This window comes from Amblyomma mixtum, chromosome 1 (assembly GCF_055824585.1).
Source record: "Amblyomma mixtum isolate Tamu chromosome 1, ASM5582458v1, whole genome shotgun sequence".
Classification (NCBI taxonomy): Eukaryota; Metazoa; Arthropoda; class Arachnida; order Ixodida; family Ixodidae; genus Amblyomma; species Amblyomma mixtum.
In genome coordinates, this window is record NC_143012.1 from 16141910 (window position 1) to 16160961 (window position 19052).

The 19052-nt window shown below is 45.8% G+C and overlaps 1 protein-coding gene across 1 annotated transcript in view; it reads left to right on the forward strand.

The window, feature by feature from the left end:
* The window catches only part of LOC149365559 (receptor-type tyrosine-protein phosphatase mu-like), a 90021-nt gene that overhangs the window by 49778 nt on the left and 21191 nt on the right, over positions 1–19052 (forward strand). The window contains exons 18-27 of the mRNA XM_089544180.1: positions 1948–2201; positions 4628–4703; positions 7827–7933; positions 9472–9658; positions 11087–11183; positions 12954–13257; positions 14517–14559; positions 15324–15417; positions 15511–15584; positions 16824–16987. Of these exons, the coding sequence (XP_089400306.1) occupies positions 1948–2201; positions 4628–4703; positions 7827–7933; positions 9472–9658; positions 11087–11183; positions 12954–13257; positions 14517–14559; positions 15324–15417; positions 15511–15584; positions 16824–16987 (1400 nt within the window). The remainder of the gene's footprint in view (positions 1–1947; positions 2202–4627; positions 4704–7826; positions 7934–9471; positions 9659–11086; positions 11184–12953; positions 13258–14516; positions 14560–15323; positions 15418–15510; positions 15585–16823; positions 16988–19052) is intronic.

Genomic DNA, 19052 nt, shown 5'->3' on the forward strand with positions numbered 1-19052 from the left:
AATAAACAGAGGCAACAACAAGGCGCGAAAACAAGCCGCGCTGACGCCGAGCTCCGGGGCCGGCGCGCACGGAAAACATACGCCACACGAGGCGCCACATCACCAGTGCGACCGGGGTAGTTACGTTTTATGCTACTTGCGCTGAGGAAATAAAAAATGGTGGCTTTACTTGTAACACTTTCAACGTACTTAACTCACATATAAAACAGGGCTGGTTAACATTACTAACCCAAACAAATTATATTTTCAGGCATAATTTCTTATGCGGTTAATTGTGGGCCATTTTCTGTTCAGTCTTGATTTGCGGATGTCCTTATTATTGAGCTATGCAGCACTACTGCGCAGAAGTATACGACAATCCCTTATGTCTCCTTAAATAGTTGTTTCAAGTATTCTTTGTTCTCCTAAAAGCTGATGGCTGATTAATATAGACTTACGAACATTGCATTTGTAGCAGTGTTTAACATTTACCGAAGACCATATAGCTTATTAACCTCTCCTATTTTGTTCATAATTCTTTTCTTCGTTCTCTTTTTCCTTGAAGTCGCTTTTACTGCTTTCTACCATTGTATTTCCTGCTTCGGCCCTTGTTTCCAAGATCTTATCTGTGTGTGTTACGCTTGCTGCATTTCCACTCATCAAAGACGCCTTTATATAGGACTGCTGCATCAAGTGGTGGGGAGTTAAAAAAATATAAAATATACGTTGCACATTCCGTGTCTGCACTTCGAACGCAGTCATAGCGGCCATGTTGCTGCCCGTCTAAGATTCATCCGTGTCCATATACACTATTGCGTGTCCAAGCGCAATGGCGGGAACTTTGAACTACAGCTCACGTACGATTCTTCTGTACACCTTGCCAATTCCAAGACACGTGCACGAACACTTAACAGTCCCTCTTCTGCCCAAAAACATGCATCCACACTACGATACGGACAGAAGAAAGGCTAGGGCACAAAAACTTCACGAGAGATTTTCAGTTCAGAAAGACACGGCGCACGTGGACGTGGCAGAACATGCGGACAGAGACGCCTTTTCTCTGGCAGTTGTCGATCATCGAGGTTCTCCCCTTGCATCGGCGACAATAGATAAAACAAAATTTCCGGAGGAGGCAGAAGAAGCTGCCATAGCTTTAGCCATTACCTCCACCACTGCCAAATACATCATAAGTGACTCCAAAACAGCAATTCGAAATTTTGCAAAAGGAAGGGCCCACTCAGCAGCCTTCAAAATCTTACAAAAAATCTCCAATACCCGCCAGATAACATTGATCTGGGTCCCCGCCCATTCGGACCATTCTGGGAACGAGGCGGCGCACCAATTTGCCCGAGGATTCGTGGTTAACCGGGAGGTGCGCTACCCCGAGCTCAGGTCGGCCAAGGAGCGAATGACAACCTACAAAGAAATTACTACCCACTTCAAGAAAGAAAGACAGATCTTCCCAGAACCACATAAATCCCTCAGTAAAACACAACAAGTCAGTTGGCGGCAGCTCCAAAAAGACACTTTCTTTCATCCATACATGTACTCCATATGGTTCCCGGAGCAGTACAGCCCCGTCTGTTCTCTCTATGGGCACCAAAAGGCAGACACACCGCACATCCTATACTCATGTACTCAAGAAAAGCCATCGCACAGTCTGCAGCTCTCTACCCAATCTCAGTGGGAGGCCGCGCTGCTCAGCTCGGACCCGGAGGTTCAACTTCGAGCCACAGAGCGAGCCGAAGAGGTCGCCGAACGACATCGTCGGTCGGCCACCTGGCGCCCGGCCTAGAAGAGGAGCCCACCGCGGGGAGGGGAACATGACCCCAATCCGCGCCTAAGACCTCTTCTTTAATAAAGTTTACCTCCTCCTCCTTCTGTAGAGTGAGCACTAAAATGGACGACGTAGCGAATAAGGTGTGAATTGAAACATCACCGAACCCAACCCTTCGTTTTTTCGCCCAGTTCCGCCGCCTCCCGCCAACCTGACCGCATACAGCGCCAGCAGTGAGCACTTGGACGTCAGTTGGCTGCCGCCCTACCCTCCGCATGGTGTGCTGCAGAGCTACGTCATCCGCTACAAGTTGGCGACAGAATCGGTCTACCGGAAAAACTTCCCCCTGAATCCAACCGAAGCAGTGTGCGAGGACGAGGCCAGAGCGGGACAACACTGTGCACGCCTCACGGCTCTGATTCCAAACCAGGAGTACGAAGTGCTTGTAAGGGCATGCCAACTTTCTGACGTTCTCTTGGGACGGCGTTGCGCACGCGAAAAAAACATACACAGGAAAGAGCAGAAGATGACATGAATTGCGCTCTATCTGTCATCTTCTGCTCTTTCCTGTGTATGTTTTTTTTTCGTGTGCGCAACGCCATCCCAAGAAAGTTATGCACCAACTCGACCAGCAAGAAGTTCTTCTGCATTTCTCGCGTTCGTGGAAACAGTAAATAGCGGCAGGGAGCTCGGCCGATTTCATAAGACAACCTCCACTTGAGCCACTGCCTGTGCTATTCAATTCGATCCCATTTCCCTCCTTCTCTTCCCCTATTTCGACAAAAATTGAGATAGACAAGGCCGTCTGGACTAGCCCCGACGTCACTCATACTGTCTTGGCATGCATTGTACCTTTGGAATCTAGGTAAATTCGAAGCCATTGGCGAGCTCGAAACACTTTTTAAGATGTAGGACTGAACATAACAACAGTTATTATATGTACACGGGTACGGGTAATACCACAGTAATACACGGTAATACACGGGTAATACCATGCACGGGTATTATATACCCGTGCATAGATTAGCCCTTACCAGGAGTTCGGAACAAGTGCTTCTAGTTCCCTTGCCGGCTCCCACGTTGCGCCAGGCTTTGACCATTCAAAAATGGCACATCGATATCATCCGCGACCTAAGCAGGATGCAGGAAATAACGTTATAGGCCGCTAGGCTTGCATAGCGGCGCTGGCTGGAAGCTGTTTCGAATTCTTGGTATTGCAGGCCTTTTGGTGGAGTTGCAGGTCACGTTCTTGTTAAAATTGAAATAAACGAATATATCGGTGGCCGTATAATGTAGAGTGTCAGTTCGTTTTGCTTTCATTTCTTCCTACGCCATTGGTCGCTGCAGCCATTGACGAGGCTATAAAGGTTGTGGGGTTTAAATTGAGGAGATAAACACGTTCTCCCCGTTTAACCGCGGCTGACACAGTTCAAAACCGCGCGGACCCCACCCCGTGGTCGCGTACGCTACCGAGCGCACGGCGACCACGCGGGCCTTGCTCTGCGGGAACAAAGGAACGACACACTGGCTGACACAAACAAGGCATTTATTGCTATAACAACAATAACACCAGCTAGCAACAAAATACACTGAGGAATCGAGGGTGTGCGACTCACCAGCACGGTTACGAGCGAACGTTCGCCCACGGTAGGGCAAGAGGGAAGCTCCGAGGCCAGACGGGACGAGCTGAGGGGAACATGTTTCCACACGAGGTCGCCCGCGGCGAAGAGCGGAGCTTTGCACGTGAACGTCCACACGCTTCCCGGTCCCGAGCAAGAGAGGCCGTCACTCCGCGCGAGCGCGCAGCAAAACGCCATCCGTGGCGCTGGTGTCGTTGCGACGCGAGCGCCCTCCCCTGTTAGTTAAAGTAACCAAACTGAGAAGAGGGAGCTAACCACAGTTGGGGTGCATTGCGGGAAAGCGAACCACGGAGGGGCGAGTGCGTCCCCACAAGGTAGACATCGCACTGGTAACACAAGCTGTCGGGCTAGTTGGTGCTGGATCATATTTTCAGCAGCGCGAGGACATTCAAGGAAGGAAGAGCTCAGCGCTGTTTCCTGTTCACCTCTTCCTTCGTTGAATGTGCTCGCGCTGCTGAAAATATGATCACACTGGTCGGGGCGAAAACGGGCCATTGATGCAACATGCTTGCATAACAGCGGCCCACACCCATTTTCTCATTGGGGCACAAAGGTAGACGCCGACGAATGACAGAGCACCAAGATGCGCTCCACACGCTTGACCAACTTGATACGAAACTGTGCGGCTGTTTGCCGGACATTTCCATGATCAAGGCCAGTATAACTTAGCCGGACTGGCTACGGCGGCTCCACGACCAAGACGGCCCTGCCAGTGATTGGTCGTTTGATTCCCCACCTAATATTGCTCTTGTCACGAGTGACTTCAATACCAAATGAAACGAAAACAAAACAAAAAGTTTAAAATTAGGCCCCCGTATTCACACAGGCCACCCTGATACATTTAGTAATGACCGAGCCTTTGGAAATACGCGATGTGTATTGGTATTTATATATGAGAGCGTTAATGACCAAGTCAATTCACATAGGAGTTTATCACAATCCTTCAGAAACTGTAAAAGGTTATAAAATGTAAATTTTCCAAGCATATTTTAAAAGTCTGTGACAGACGTTTCATCGCTAGATTTTCACAGCGCCAAGATCCTTACTATAAAGGCCCAATAAGACGGTTTGAGTATTTAACACCTAAATATACTCATCCTCCAGCACTGTTTAGCTTCTTTCTTTTTTTGCTTATTGAGACCTAGGCATACTTCGCAGCACGGCTAAGGACTGGGGCGCCGTGACTCTACTCATTCTACTTCGCTTTTTTTCGTTTCAATGAGTATTCCAGGTGATGGCCAAGAACAAGGATGTCGATACCTGGAGTGAGCCCAGCAACACAATCACTGCCGAGACGCGGGAGTCGAGTAAGTGGGAGTTCGTGTTCTCAGTGACCAGAATATTTTCATCGCGTATTCTTTTAGAGGGAATATTTATGTGCTTGAACAAATATGGCGTCAGAATGAGATCAGGTTTCGGTGCAGGCTACGCCGGTTTCCTTTCTACCAAAGAGAAGCCCAGTAGTTGCCTTGGGCTCAAATCTTGATGCAATTAGAAAGCACCTGAATCCTCTGTGGGTCTCTGTTCTGGCACGTGTATGTGGACCTAATCGTGACCTCATTTTCCTATTTACGTTGGTGTCGTGTGCGCAAGGAATGGGCGTGGCAGCAAAGGCTTCGTCTTCAGTTATACTTTTGCCTCTTATTTCCGCCTACATTTCAGCACGGTTACTTCAGCACGTCAATTCATTTATTTCTGCAATTACAGCGGCGCCCTAAAACGCGTAATGGAAAATAATTAAGTGGAGCCCAGGTCGTATGGCCGTTACAGCCATCTGCTTTCACTTTAAGACAACCTCTGCGTATGAAATACCCTGTCTTTCCTAACCGAATTAAATACACCTGCATTTTGAATTGTACAGAGATTGTTAGCCTAAAGCGGGTTTGCACGCCGTAAGGGAAGCATTTTTTGTTTCAAGACGCTCCTGTTTTTCAGCTGCGCTGCAGTGAGGCGTCTAGCACTTTTTCTCGCAGTTCTTGTTCTTACGGGTTATGTGTTTATTGTCCCAAAGCGACTCAGGCTGTGAAGGACGCTGTAGTGAAGGGCTCCAAAAATTTCGACCACCTGGGGTCCTTTAACGTGCACTAAAATCTCACAGAACACGGGCCACTATCATTTCGCCTACATCTAGATGCGACCGCCGCGGTCAGAATCGAACCCGAGTCTTTCGGGTCAGCAGCCGAGGGCAGCTGAGCTACCGCGGCGGCTTACTTCCAGTTTTTAGTTTAAGCGTAGCGTCAGCTGCGCACGACAGCACGTTCGCGTCTAACGCTAAATCGTGGAATATATTTCTATGCTTGAGACCTTATAGCATGTAATGACAGTAGCATGAACCGCTCGCTGTTTCATAATATTCCATGCAGTCTTAATGAAGCCAGCATGGACATTTAAGTCACAGCCCTACTGCACTAGGCATTATCGTGGCTCCTTATTAGTTCTTTAAAGTGATCAACTTACATTAATTCTCTCTGAAAAAGCAGCGCTGGCAGACGAGGGACAAAGGAGAGACGACACACACAGCGCCCTGTGTGTGTCGTCTCTCCTTTGTCCCTCGTCCGTCAGCGCTGCTTTTTCAGGATGTCAAACCAACTTGCCCAGCAACACACCCTGCTTACATTAATTCGCGCGTTTTAAACGACTAAATAGCTTCCTGAATGCTGTATAATAATTAAAACAGTACACAGCTCATCCTGTGAACTCAGGACGTAAAGCCATTTTTCTATATACACATTTGATTACAAGCGCGACCAGTCCAGTCCCCATTTCACTGACGGAATTCACCGGTGGCTCCACGTTTGAGATCGCTTCTGGCCATATTTTCTTGGTCATCACTATCATAATCGTAAGGGGGAGTCATGGATGTCATGACATCATATATAGGCAAACGAAAAGGGTAAGAAATAGTAGAACATAGACTAACAATACAGTAAAAAGGTCGTACAGATCGGCGCCCGCCGATGGTGTTTTTGGGCCGTTTTGAACGCTGTAGGCAACGAATAGTAAATATTCGCGTTGCATGCTGCAGTATGCCATTTGTACGTTGTGGATTTGCAGGCTCCTCAACAGCAGTAGCGTCTGTTTAAATTCTTCAAGGTACGCCTGTGGGCACCACAAGGGACACGCACTTTCCCACACAGCTGCATCTGTCTTCGACAGGTGTGGTCTGGTGAATAGGTTTCAAACCAAGACCGTAAAAGGTTTATGCTACAGTCTGACCTTGAGCAGTTTGCTGAAAAACAACCCACGTATGTTTTGGAAATTCGTGCAGTTCGGTAGCACTACTTCGAATATCTTCGCGATTATTAATGTACTCAACTGCAAACCTCTGTCTCTGTCTATTGCATCTGCATACAAAACTACTTGCGCTCAGTATTTACTGCGGATAGTATCGAAACTCCTCCCTTCACTCGTAATTCTTATCTTTCAGTTGGCGATGCACATGTTTCTAATGAAGGTGTCTTGATTTAATCGTTGTTTTCAACAACACCAAAAACGGCTGTGGAGCCAATGAGATACACAACTCATTTCTAGCATGATATGCTGGTTGGACTAGCAGATACAGCCCCACAATTTTTCGAAAATTTCTCTCAAATGGCCGAGTTTCCTCGTCATGCAAGCTACCAAATTTTTTTTCTCTGCTAAAATCCTGTAACTTGCACAAGCTGTCAAACTATGAGCCTATCTTACTGACGGCCTATTGATCTAAATTCATGGTACACATCTTTTTTCAAGAATTTCACGCTTTTTCTTCAGTCGAAAAACGTTTTGAGGAACCTCAAACATGGATTTCCAACTTGGGTTCAGCACCGTCAGACAATACGCTGGATTCTCTCATGACATCTGTCACTCTCTTGATATGAGAGAAACGGTTGACTTCGTACTTAGTCTTATCAAAGGCATCTGACATTGTGCCTTACTGCAAACTCTTATAAAAGCTTAGCTATTTATTAAACACTTGTTGTGCTTACTGGATAGGTAGTTTTTTGTTTTCAATGCTACGTTACGTTTATTTTAATGAAACTAGATCAGCCCTCCGTGACCTTTCTTCAGGCATCACACAGGGTTTCGTTCTGGCTTCACTTATCCTGGTTTTGCATCACTGATGGGCCACTTCATGTATTAACAAAGTACGCCTGTACTCAAAGGACCGTGTGCTTTATTATACAATTAAATCACCCCTAGTTTATTACTTTTCAACAATCCTTTCTCATACTTCGGCAGGTGGTACGCTACAAGTCAAATAAACGTTAACTTCTCTACAACTGCCACGAGTCTAATTTCTGGTTCATTTAATAGCTCTAAAACAATTGACTACAAAGTTATAGAATACAGTCCTCATAAAATATATGTTTCTATTCAGTATGCGAATACTGAATACAAGTACGCGTCGATGTACCTAAATTACAGAAGTGATGGACTGCGTCTTTCAGAGCCGGGGCCGCCATCTCACGTTCTTCAGCAAGATCGACATGAGACAGAGATTACCATTGCCTGGAAAGAGCCAAGCCATCCAAACGGTTTGATTCTGGGCTACATGGTACGCACGGCTGTACCCGGAACTTTCCTGTACATTGCAATACCATCTGAACTTTGACGTCTAGTGATGAAGAATACGCGAAGAATTACCTAGAAGAGAAATTCACGTACAAATTCTACAAAATTGCCTACAAGAGAGTCCGAGAGTGTTGGTCCTGTCCCGCTGTAGCCTTTTCAATGAAATAGGCGTTTGAAGTTTATGCATCACCTTTGAAGTTAGCCTGGTGCAAGAATATTCCTCAAGGGGAGAATGCGCACTATACAAGAGTAACACAAAATACTTTCTTCGTAACATTCCGTTGTAGCGCTGGTTTACATTTTTGAAGCTCTGCCATGGCGTACTTGAGCAACCATCAAGTCAGTATTATAGATGTTTTGCTGACTTTATCAGAGCTCCCGAGAGTCTAGTTTGAATTCCACAGCCGTATATCTACCCTCCTTCTCTCCTGATGAATCCGTCTGATCCACCTCAACTAAACAACGGCAGATTACTGCTTACGTCCTTTATTATGCCTAATAGCCATCCCCAACTAAGCACACCCTTTTTTGCCGTCTGGCGGGCTACACAACGAGAGAAAATTTCTGATAACTTTTCAGCGAAGTTGGAAACAGTTTTAATGATGACAGCCTGGCTAACGGGTTCTGGAATAGTGTTCATCAAAGTGTGCAGTCAGTACTCACGTGTGAGATAGAACAGTGACAGCAGTTTTGCCTTACGTGTGATTATTTTGCCTCCCATAATCGCGCCTAAACTCAAGTTCCTCTTCTAATGTGAGAACTCGCTTTGCCGGAGGCATCCTATATACAGACTTACATCGACATCAGCGCCGGGTTTATTTATTTTACCAGTCATCGCACTGACGCAGATGTCTTTGCTTTCGTCCTTGAACGTGTCTGGTCCCGCTCTTGATCTGTTATTTCACTGGTCGCAATCACAGGCATAGAATGGGGCATGAGGGTTAGTCCAATGTTTAAGAAAATGCCCCAAGATGGAGTAGACTGGTAGCAAGGAAGTAATTACTTATTAACGTCCACCAATAACTCAACACTCATTGGATACCAATGATTACTTCCTCACTACAAGAAAACACGGGCTAGGCCACTACATGCTCAGGCTATGAGCGACAAAAACGACCAATATTTCCACTCCAGTTGAAGCATCCGGCGTGAGTGAAAATAAAAACAAAAGTGTCTTGATGACGCATTTCTTCGTAGCCAGTGAAGGTTGGTCAAGTGAGCAGGCTGTGGGTCATGACAGAGAGCCAGATTTATAGGCGCACGTTATGCGTCTTATTCTATTCCAAACTTACAATCCACCTTAGGTAACCACCGATGCAATCGATAGTGGGCCATCGTTCTGCCCGCTTTACAGGCGATGAGTGGAAAGTATGTAAATTGAGTAGATTTGCAATTTAACCGTCTTATTTTCGTCGCTTTGATCTCGGTTTACTCAAGTCGTTACTAAGGCCTCTAATGTCGGTGCGAAGAAGGCTGCAGTGATGAGAAGCATTCATTATTGCTGATCTTTGTACTTCCTAGGTTACTCTGGTGAAGCGACACTCGCTACCTTCTGAGAATAACATCTCGATGGAAGTGTCACCAGAAACCAGGCAGGCGCAGATTGATAGTCTAGAACCTGGCACCACCTACGCTGCTGTAGTTTCAGCAAAGACGTCGGCCGGCTATGGAGAACCAGTAGAAATTCTTGTCCACACAAGACCACGCAGTGAGTGCACTCCACGTTCGTTTTTGCTTCTCGTATACGCGGTTGTTTTGTGGTTATACCCTAAGCGAGATCCGCTTCGCTCTGTGAACGTTCATGTAAAAGGTTAAGTCGAAAGCCCCCGGCATTTGTCACGCACATAATATAAGAACTGAACTCACTCTTTGGGACGCTGAGGTAAAGAGGGTAAAGATGCTGCATTTTATGTGCTGAAAGTCTTTAGAATATCTTATGAGTGCCTCAAGAGCAACGGTGCATTCGATGTTTCCTGAGCAAGTCAGCACCGAACAAGGCTGTCCAATTGTGCCAGTACGCGACCAATTTTTCCAAGCTTTCCCAACATCGCGGTGAAGACCTTTCCTGTTTACCGCCTACAGTGTTCAATAGCTGAAAGTTGTTTAGCTGCATGTTCAGCTTGTTATGTGCAATTCCACATTACACTGTGCAAAATTACAGCTCCGGGAAAAATGTTGGAGACATTGCTAATCGGATTTAACGTTCAGTTAACTGTTACTGACGAAAGCAATCAGGATGCATAATTAAATAGAGAGTCACTCTTGCCTGATACCTTTTGACGCTTGGTGGATTGCAGCGATACGCAGGAGGGATAACAAATTTGTAATATATTTGGAAAATCTTTCTTTTGCGTTACCGGGCGCTGCAGGTACGCTGAATCCCAACATTTCCAGCAAAGCACCAATAAGCTCAATTTAGAGCGTCTGGTGGCGGATTAATGAAGTTTGCCATTTTTCATCCAATTATTCAGTTAAATTCAACTCAGTTATACAGAAAAAAACCCGGTCACGTGTTCGTGTTTTGACTTTACGCTTCAGTGCTTATTTCCTTTGGAGCACTGACGCATGCACACGAGCTTGCCAAAAACATGACGCTACGCTTCAACCTGAGAGACAATGAACAGTGAGGAGGAGATTGCTCGTAGATGTTATACGACTTCCTAGGTGATATTGCGACCTTCATAAAAGCAGCTAATTCATTGCATTTGCGGCGTGTCTAATATAATCACTAACGCGCAAAATAGAGGTGAAAAAAATTTGTGGCTTCACCTTGCTCTTTGGCAAGGTATAGCGCGTCACAGCACCATGCGGATCTAGTTTTTTCAAATTCTTGGTCACATGATCTGAAAAGCGAGGAACATTCTTAAAGCAGCACATTCATTCTCGTACTGTACAAACAATTTGTATGCATAGAGACCAATGCGAAATGGACGCAATTTTTTTTTTTTATGGAAGTCGTAATCTGGTAGTTTTCCAGCATAAGCACGAGCCCTTGTATTTTGCCTCTGGTGTTTGTATCTCTGTTCAAAAAACTCAAAGAAAACAAAGCAACATCCTTCTGTAAGCGCTTTTGATGTGTCATGTTCAAGCCTGCCGTCAACAAGTTTATGTACGAGTGGCATTATTTTTCATGCAGTACCAGTCATTGCGACGAAGGTTGAGTTGAAGACTGTAGATGAAACTGCCATAACTCTGAAGCTGGCGCGAGCTGACAACGAGCCTGAGGACATCAAGTGAGTCCAATAAGATTAAGTTTGCTCGGGCTTATAAATGAAGTCTTACGAATGGCTTAAACGCAAGTGAAATTCTGTTCATGGCCAGCCACTTGTGCTGCACTGCGCAGTCTATAATTTACATCGCTAGTAAAGTTGATCGCGTTTGTAAAGCACGGCAATACATCGCTCCTCGTAGCGACAGAAGTTAAGCAGTGCGAAGCACGCGGTATGCCCACATTGAGAAAGCATGAAAGTTTGGAATTCCTCCTACACTCCGACTAGACTTTATAACGCCGTAGAAAATGGCGCTTCTACAATAAACATATTGTAGGGCATACATGCTCACCGAAGATTGATATGTTCAACCAGAAAAGCCCGACATACACGGGCATTCAGGTTCTTTCGAATCACTCTCGATGCCATAGCATTTCCTACCGCTTTTGGTGCACGCTTTCTCGCCCGAAATGAGCATTATAAAGAACTCGATGTATTGTTACTTAAACGAAGTTAAGACAACGTGGCACGAGTTCAGCCGCTTTCACTGAACAGCAGGCCTTCATTGTGACCTCGTTCTGGCTATTAATTTAGATTCCTATATCGTGAAGTCACTCGCTCACAGACACTAAGAAAAAATGGTAGGATAATGGTAGGATTTTCACGTAATTAACCCGGGTTGACGTGCGAAATCATATCTTTAGCCTGATTGGCTCATGGTTTCGCATTGTCACGTCGTCGGCCCGTCTGATAACGACGTTAGACTCAGGTTAACCTCTGATCAAGGCTAGAAGCTTTGACCTGTTTGCGCCGCACATAAAGACTGATGAAGACGACGATACAGAAAGGATATATATATATATATATATATATATATATCCTTTCTGTACAAAACCATGAAAATAAATACCATGAAAGAAAAAAAAAGGCTGTGGCGATAGCTTAGTGCTCTCGTGCAGTGGCCAGAGAAGCTGACCTGTTCGCACCGCCGCGGGTTCGAATCCCAGTAGCGGTATTATTTATTCTACTTCAACGTCAAGGTAAAATTCAAGGTTTCAGCGATGGCCCGGCTTTTGCAGTTTTGGTCTAGAAGTAGAGCTTTCGCTCTGAAAGCTGATAGCCGTTCTCCCACCCTGTTAATTATGTGAACAAAAGACAGTCCATATATGTTACGTGTATTTTGAAAACTTCAAGGCAGTTACTGCAGCCCAGTTCTTTTTTCCTTCTGGATTGCATATGGTTGTCGTAAGGTATGCGTTCACGACACACTATTCGATCATATAGACACGCTATTTAACTAATGAGGATGGTCACACACAAGCTGCCATCTGCAAGATGTCGAAACCACTGAAGTCACCCGCCGCGGTAACGGAATGGTCATGGCGTTCTGCTGCAGAGTCTAAGGACCCAAGGTCAGGGGAACGAATCCTGGCGGGTATAGCCTCATTTGTGTGTCGGTGAATTGAAAAGATGGTGTGAACTGTGCGATGTCTGTGCACGCGTTAATGGACCCCATGTGGTTCGAATTAATCCGAAGTACCTCAGTGTGGCATCCCTCATAGCCCACGTGCTTCTTCGGGGCGCTAATCCTCACGTACTATACCATACCATACCATACCATACCATACCATACCATACCATACCATACCATACCATACCATACCATATAGCACACTTACTCCACATTGGGGATTCTCCTAATACAGAGGACTAATTTCATATCATACCACACTCAAGTTGGCTTACGTAGCCACGCCATTGTTACCAATGTTAACAGGTTTGATATGGTTTCAGGGCCTACTACGTACTGGTCGAGAGACAAGATCGCACGAATCGCACGAAACGCTCCACTGATGCTTCGAACCGCGCCGCCGACGGAGCTCTTCACGAGTGGACGGGTGGCACACCGGACTACAACGAGTCGGTGGCCAGGAACCTGTCCTTCTACATGGCAGCCAAGATGGCGCCCGACGAAGTGCGTAGCGGTAGGGAGTTCACGGTGGGAGACGGTCTCTACTATGGCAGATACTACAATGCGCCGTTGGTCCCCGAGTCCACATACAGAGTTGGCCTGGCCGCCGAGGTGGACTTCGAAGGCGTGAGTTTGCTTTGCGCAGAGCCAGCTCTTTGCATAAGCTTCTTTCTTCATTTGAAATGGCAGCGATATACACGAGAATTTGTTAAACGGTGTTCAGAAGTTAAGGTGTCTTTCTACTACTTCTTACGTTCAGTGACCCCTATTCCTGAGAACATCTTTTCAGCTATGGTGACCAATGTACAAAGCATATTTTGTAGCTATCTGATACAAGCAGGAAAAGTTACAGACTGTAGCGTGGACCATTTTGTAATTTTTCATTTCCCACTCCTTTTCCGTTTGGCCATAACGTCCATCGTGATTAAAGCAACGGGAGGTGGGGAAGCAAAATCCAATCACCCGGCACGATTGGTCTGGGCGCGGTGAAGGCGCATCCAGTCCGTCCATGTCACAGGGGCCATGATGCACCCGTTCTTCGCACAATCACCGCATAGTTTCTTCCCCAAGACAGAAGGACCGCCGAAAAAACTTTGCAGGCATGTGAAAAACATCCTCATGCTCCGCAATTTGTCAGCGCCTGCGCCTGTCTGTGAGTGCGACATGGGCTTAAAGTGCGTTTATGAAAGCAAGTGGCATCATGGGTGCATTTCTTCGCAGACCAACGTGACGTCGTCCGTCACGGTCTGCGCTACCCATAGTGGCGACCCATGGCAGAAGACCCAATGAAGCGGAAATTAAATAAAGCGTTAAAAAATACGGCACTTATGAGAGATATTTCGCCGTAGTTGCCTATGGGACCGCCGTAACATATATTGTGAACTAGGGAGCTGATGTTGTTCGCAGAGTACGCAGAGGCAGCCATAATAGAACCTTTGCGATTACCAGCATCCTTCAGCTAAAAGAAGTATTGATATCCGGGGCCAGGGAATATTAGTGCTAGTTATCCTCAATTCTCATTTACTGCCTGCCAAGTAACTTCCATTTATAAAAAAAAATGGTTTTTATTGAGCATCACTTATTGTTCCTCCAGTGGTCTATTATAAGCCTTGAGCCTAAAGTTATTTTAAGGTTTACGAGCTGTACTTGTATTGCGGTAAGCTCACTGTCAAGTAGTGACGCAAGTAAGGGCAGTATAATCTCATAAAGTTCATTCAAAGGTGGCAGTGTGAGTGCCTGTGACAGAGTATTGTATATCATCATTTATAACCAGCGCTTCTTTCCCTCAATAGCAATGCGTATATGCAAGCAAATGCAAAGATGCACCAAAGCAGCCTTTAAAAATAGACCGTAGTAATTATCCCCTAAACTTTTTTTGTTTTCAGGATAGCAGAATTTCCTATCAACTTTTGTCTGGTCCGATCACTGGTGAGCGAGTCTTGTTTCTTTAGTTCTTGATTGGCATCATTGTGGCGCCAATTAAACCGTCACGCAAATCTATCATTTCTTATATATTTATTTTTTATTTTTGCTGGAATAATAATCCGTACGAAGTAAATGCTGTTTTCCTTCAATTCCGAAGCAAAAATACGGCTTCCATGGCCGGTGGAATTCAGAGGTGGTGGAAACCACGCACGGCTTTATTTCACGAGCTGGCTCATGACCTCTGTAGATTTAGTTTCCTCCTAAAGACACTAGTTGTTCCTTGTTCTAACATGCAGTAAATAAAGTAAGCTTTCATTTTGATTCCACTTTGACGAAAATGAAATTAACGGCGATGGATATACGCAATCTGCAGTCGAATTAAGAAAACGCCCACACTCGATCGTAAAGTTCATACGTGTCATTGTCCTGATAAGTGAAGCTATCTGTACGTTTGGTAGGCGTCAGTGTGTCTGTCTAAGTCGGAACGAGGTTTCTTACGAACCTAAATTTTAGTTCTGTGCAAGAAAAAGTGTTTTTCAATAAATCGTTCCTGAAGCACGGTCCTTATGCTATTAATAATAATGATACGTCAAGTGTCTTGTGCAAAAAGACTGTATTCGACAAGCATCTTACGTTTCTTTTGTGGATGCTTTTCGCTGCGGAAGTGCCTTTTATATCCCCAGGGAAATGAAATCAACAGCTTGCCTTTGTGGGTAGTTTTCTTAGCAGTGCTAAAGAGGTGACGAAGTGACCCGTCTCAATTTCAGTGCGAAGACAAGAACCTGCCAGTGGCTCGTCCGCACCGACTGCAGTCATCATTTGTGTCCTCATTCTTATACTTGCACTCATGGCTGCCCTCTGGTATGTCATTAGTTTTCTGGCCTTTGTAACTCTTTTTTGTGTGCTTCGGAGAGAGCAGACAGCACCACCAGACTAACACTTGTTGTAACCCAGGAAGTGGCGGAAGAAAATAATCGGAAAACTGCCTCGGTCCTTCCCACAGAAGTTGGCGGCGCCTGAGAGCGATGGTGAGCTTTCCTTGATTGCAGCAGTGTAACTTGCGGAACTTATCGAATGAGAGTTAGCTGCTCCTATTAGCAGCACAAATATTAAAATCCTCAAACTTTGTCGTTTTAATTATCACCCCCTAAAATGCCTAAATGAGATTTCGAATAGAATTATTCAAATCGGGAATAAGTTTAGAATTCCGGCCCACTCATTTCAAGAAAATGTAAACCCTCGCTTAGTAGCCTGCTCCTGCTAAGAATGTCCTAAAATATTACACTGGAGCAATTGCCGGTAGAAACCGCAAGGCTAACCAAACCTGTAGCTTACAGCATCTCAACTCAACTCAACTCAACTCAACTAAAAATATTGTACTGAACTGTTCAATAATTGGACGTGGCAGCTTCTTATATTGTCACGTAGTGGTGACTGCAGTACGGCGAACAGGAAAACAGAGAGAATGTCTTCGAAACGAAGCTCTTTATTTGGGCTGACTTGCGCCCGCAAAGAACTGAATCACTCGGCGGCGGCGTAGCAACAAGCGTGCTCGGCGGTCGTCGAACAGAATGCCCGCCGCTGTCGGCCATGCTCTTTTTAAGTATGACAGAATCCAACAGCCACAGAAACCAAGGGGCACAGGGGATTTTTTTTATTAATATATTTATTTTGTGGTGTTGATCAATTTAGAATATTACTGAATATGTTATCGCTTAAAGCTAATTGATAGAAAAGCCGAAGAAAAAACAACTACATGCCGCGGGTGGGACCCGAACCCACGACCTCCGAATTACGCGTCCGGTGCTCTACCTCTGATCTACGACGACGGCTGTCAAACCTTCTGCTTTCGCGGGTATTTATGTTTACAAGTAACCTAACCTTGAGAGTGTTCATCAGCGCCACCCACGTTCATAAGCGGCGGACGTAGAACGCCCTGAGTTACCGCAGGTGTGATAGCTGATAGCGAACATTCGAGATAAAGCTTGGGAAGTTACTAGAACATTCTGGCGCAAACTAGAATAGGCTCCGTCCGGATGCGATCAACCGAGATAAATCTAGGCGCGTCTCGCGTCACAAACGAAGCGATAAAGCGGAGCGTCGGCAGCCTTGAAGTATGAACAAACAAACACTACAAACGAAAGCTACAAAGATTCGCGGCAATATAATGGCCTCACAAAGGACGACGAAAGCCGGGCTTGCGGCAATGAGCCATACAGAGAGATTTTTTTTTTCTTCTGCTGACCGTGCTTCACCGATTCTTTTAGCTGCAAGCCTGTCGATAGTTGAAGAGTATGATGGACTTGACTTCGAGATGGAAGAGTTGAGCGGCAGTGGAAGCGAGACGACCTCAAGGCCGCTACCTCTGTCAGACCTGCAAGACTACGTGCAGCGTATGCTGGCCTGTGACGGCCTCAAGTCGGAGTACATCGTGAGTGATGCACTGTTCGCCGCACTTGCGCGGTGTAGTCAGAAAAAGTGTTGAACTGTTTTCGCTAGACCTCAAGCGGTGCATGACACGAACGCCCGTTTACTCAAATGTGCATGAGACGGTATTAGCGAATTTTAAGTGCATGCGCGAGTTCCGCTAAATTCGTACCGTTAACTATGAGCACAGGCATGACTGGCTTTGAAGGATGTAGGGAGGGAAAAATGCCACATGCAGGGTGGTCGCATGAAGGGATTTTCAAAAATCGACTTTTTTACGATAAAATGGGGATACTTTCGCTATCATAAAGGCATTGGCGGGCGTCTTAAAGCGTGAGATAAGTTAACGGCTGTGTAATTATACAAACTCTGCAAATTAACTTTTACATGATAGCCCTTAGGCGCTTGGTTGCAGCTACAGATTTGCAGCGTGTTGTCAGGGCGTCGAATATCGATTATTAGATGCGCAAAAATGCCATTCTCCTTGGCGCAATGAAGCGATGAATTTCGGCCGTCGATAGCCATCGAGAGGTGCGCGGCGGCCGCAAAGCAACCGTAACCACGCCCACCTTTTTGGCGCCTGCTCTACAGGCACGTCGCATCCCGCTGCTCGAGCCAGAGCCCAAGAACGAAAGGTGTGCGATGTATCTACTTCGAGATCAGTCTGTGGGCGTAGCTATGCGGGCTCCGAAGCCGCCGCGCGCCCCTTCGATGCGTCCGGACGGCCAAAATTTCAAGCGCTGGAGCGCCAAAGGCAATAACATTTTTCCACATCTAATAAATGATCTAAGAGCACTTGCTGCTGGGCTAGTTGGTTTTGGTTCATAATTACATAGGTTTTAGGCGCACAAAACAGACGAGACACATTTGACGAGACGAGACAAATAATTTGAAGAAAGTTGCCAGCCGCCATGCTGTACGGCTCGCCTTTTCGGCACCGAGAAAGTTAGGTTGCCTTTGCTCCCGTACTGATAAAGACAACACCAAGGAACGAGGCTGCGGAACAAAGCACAGGAGACCGTTCCTGAAATATGCTGAAGGGGTTGTCTACGAAATCCGCCTGTTTTGCGGGCACTCCTACATAGGTGAGACAGGCAGGTGCCTGAATGAGCGAACGAGGGAACACGAGAGAAACGTAGAGCAGGAAAAGGAAGACACACATCTAACTAAGCACATTAGTAAGTGCCCGTCCCACATTTGTGAGCCATGCTTCACTGATGTGCGCATTCTGGGCAAAAGCAATGACACTACTGCTAGGGAGTTGATAGAAGCGTTTCAAAGAAAGGCGACATGTGCGTAAGCGACACATCAGTTGTATTGTTTAATTGTGAAAAGAAATTCCTGCAGCGCGCCTTATCATGTCGTTCTTGAGCTATAGGTGACCCTCCTGCGCATGTGACGACAAGCTTTATAAGTACGTTTCATGCATGCAATAAAATCAGTTGGAAGTTGGCGCTTCGTCCTGTTACCTTCCTATGTGTCTCGTCTGTTTTTTGCGCCTAAAACCTATGTAACTAATAAATGATACTGGCTGCCCTGACGCCGCGTTACGATACTCTAATTTAAGCCTAGCGCCTGGCTGATGGAAATTTAAGACTTAAGTGCAGGTTTTAGTTCATTTCACAACTAATAAACTTCTCTCAAAAGTTTTATGAGGTCCTTCATTGCCATTACTAAGATTTCGAAGGAATCATTATTTTATTTAAAAAAGCCTGTCTTTAAAACTTACTTGCCCGGGGAACACCAGGGCATTTTAAAAGGCGCGACCAAGTCAAGAGCGCATTTTTAGGTGCTAGGCCCAGATTTCTATTAGGCTCAGACACTTCCATTGCAGAAATGTACCGAACGTTAAAAACCATCTCTTGGTGCTTCGCCAAGGTAAATAAAACCGGTTAATACTAGCAGGAACACGTGCATAAGGAAACGGAAACACTCTAGCTAGTACGTTCCGTCTATATTACGGACTAATTTTCTTCGGTGATTACGGAATCACAAAAGGCGCGTCCCAGCGACGAACAAAATGGCCGTCTAGTCCACGAATTGAATGTCACGCGATGTCGCGGTACACG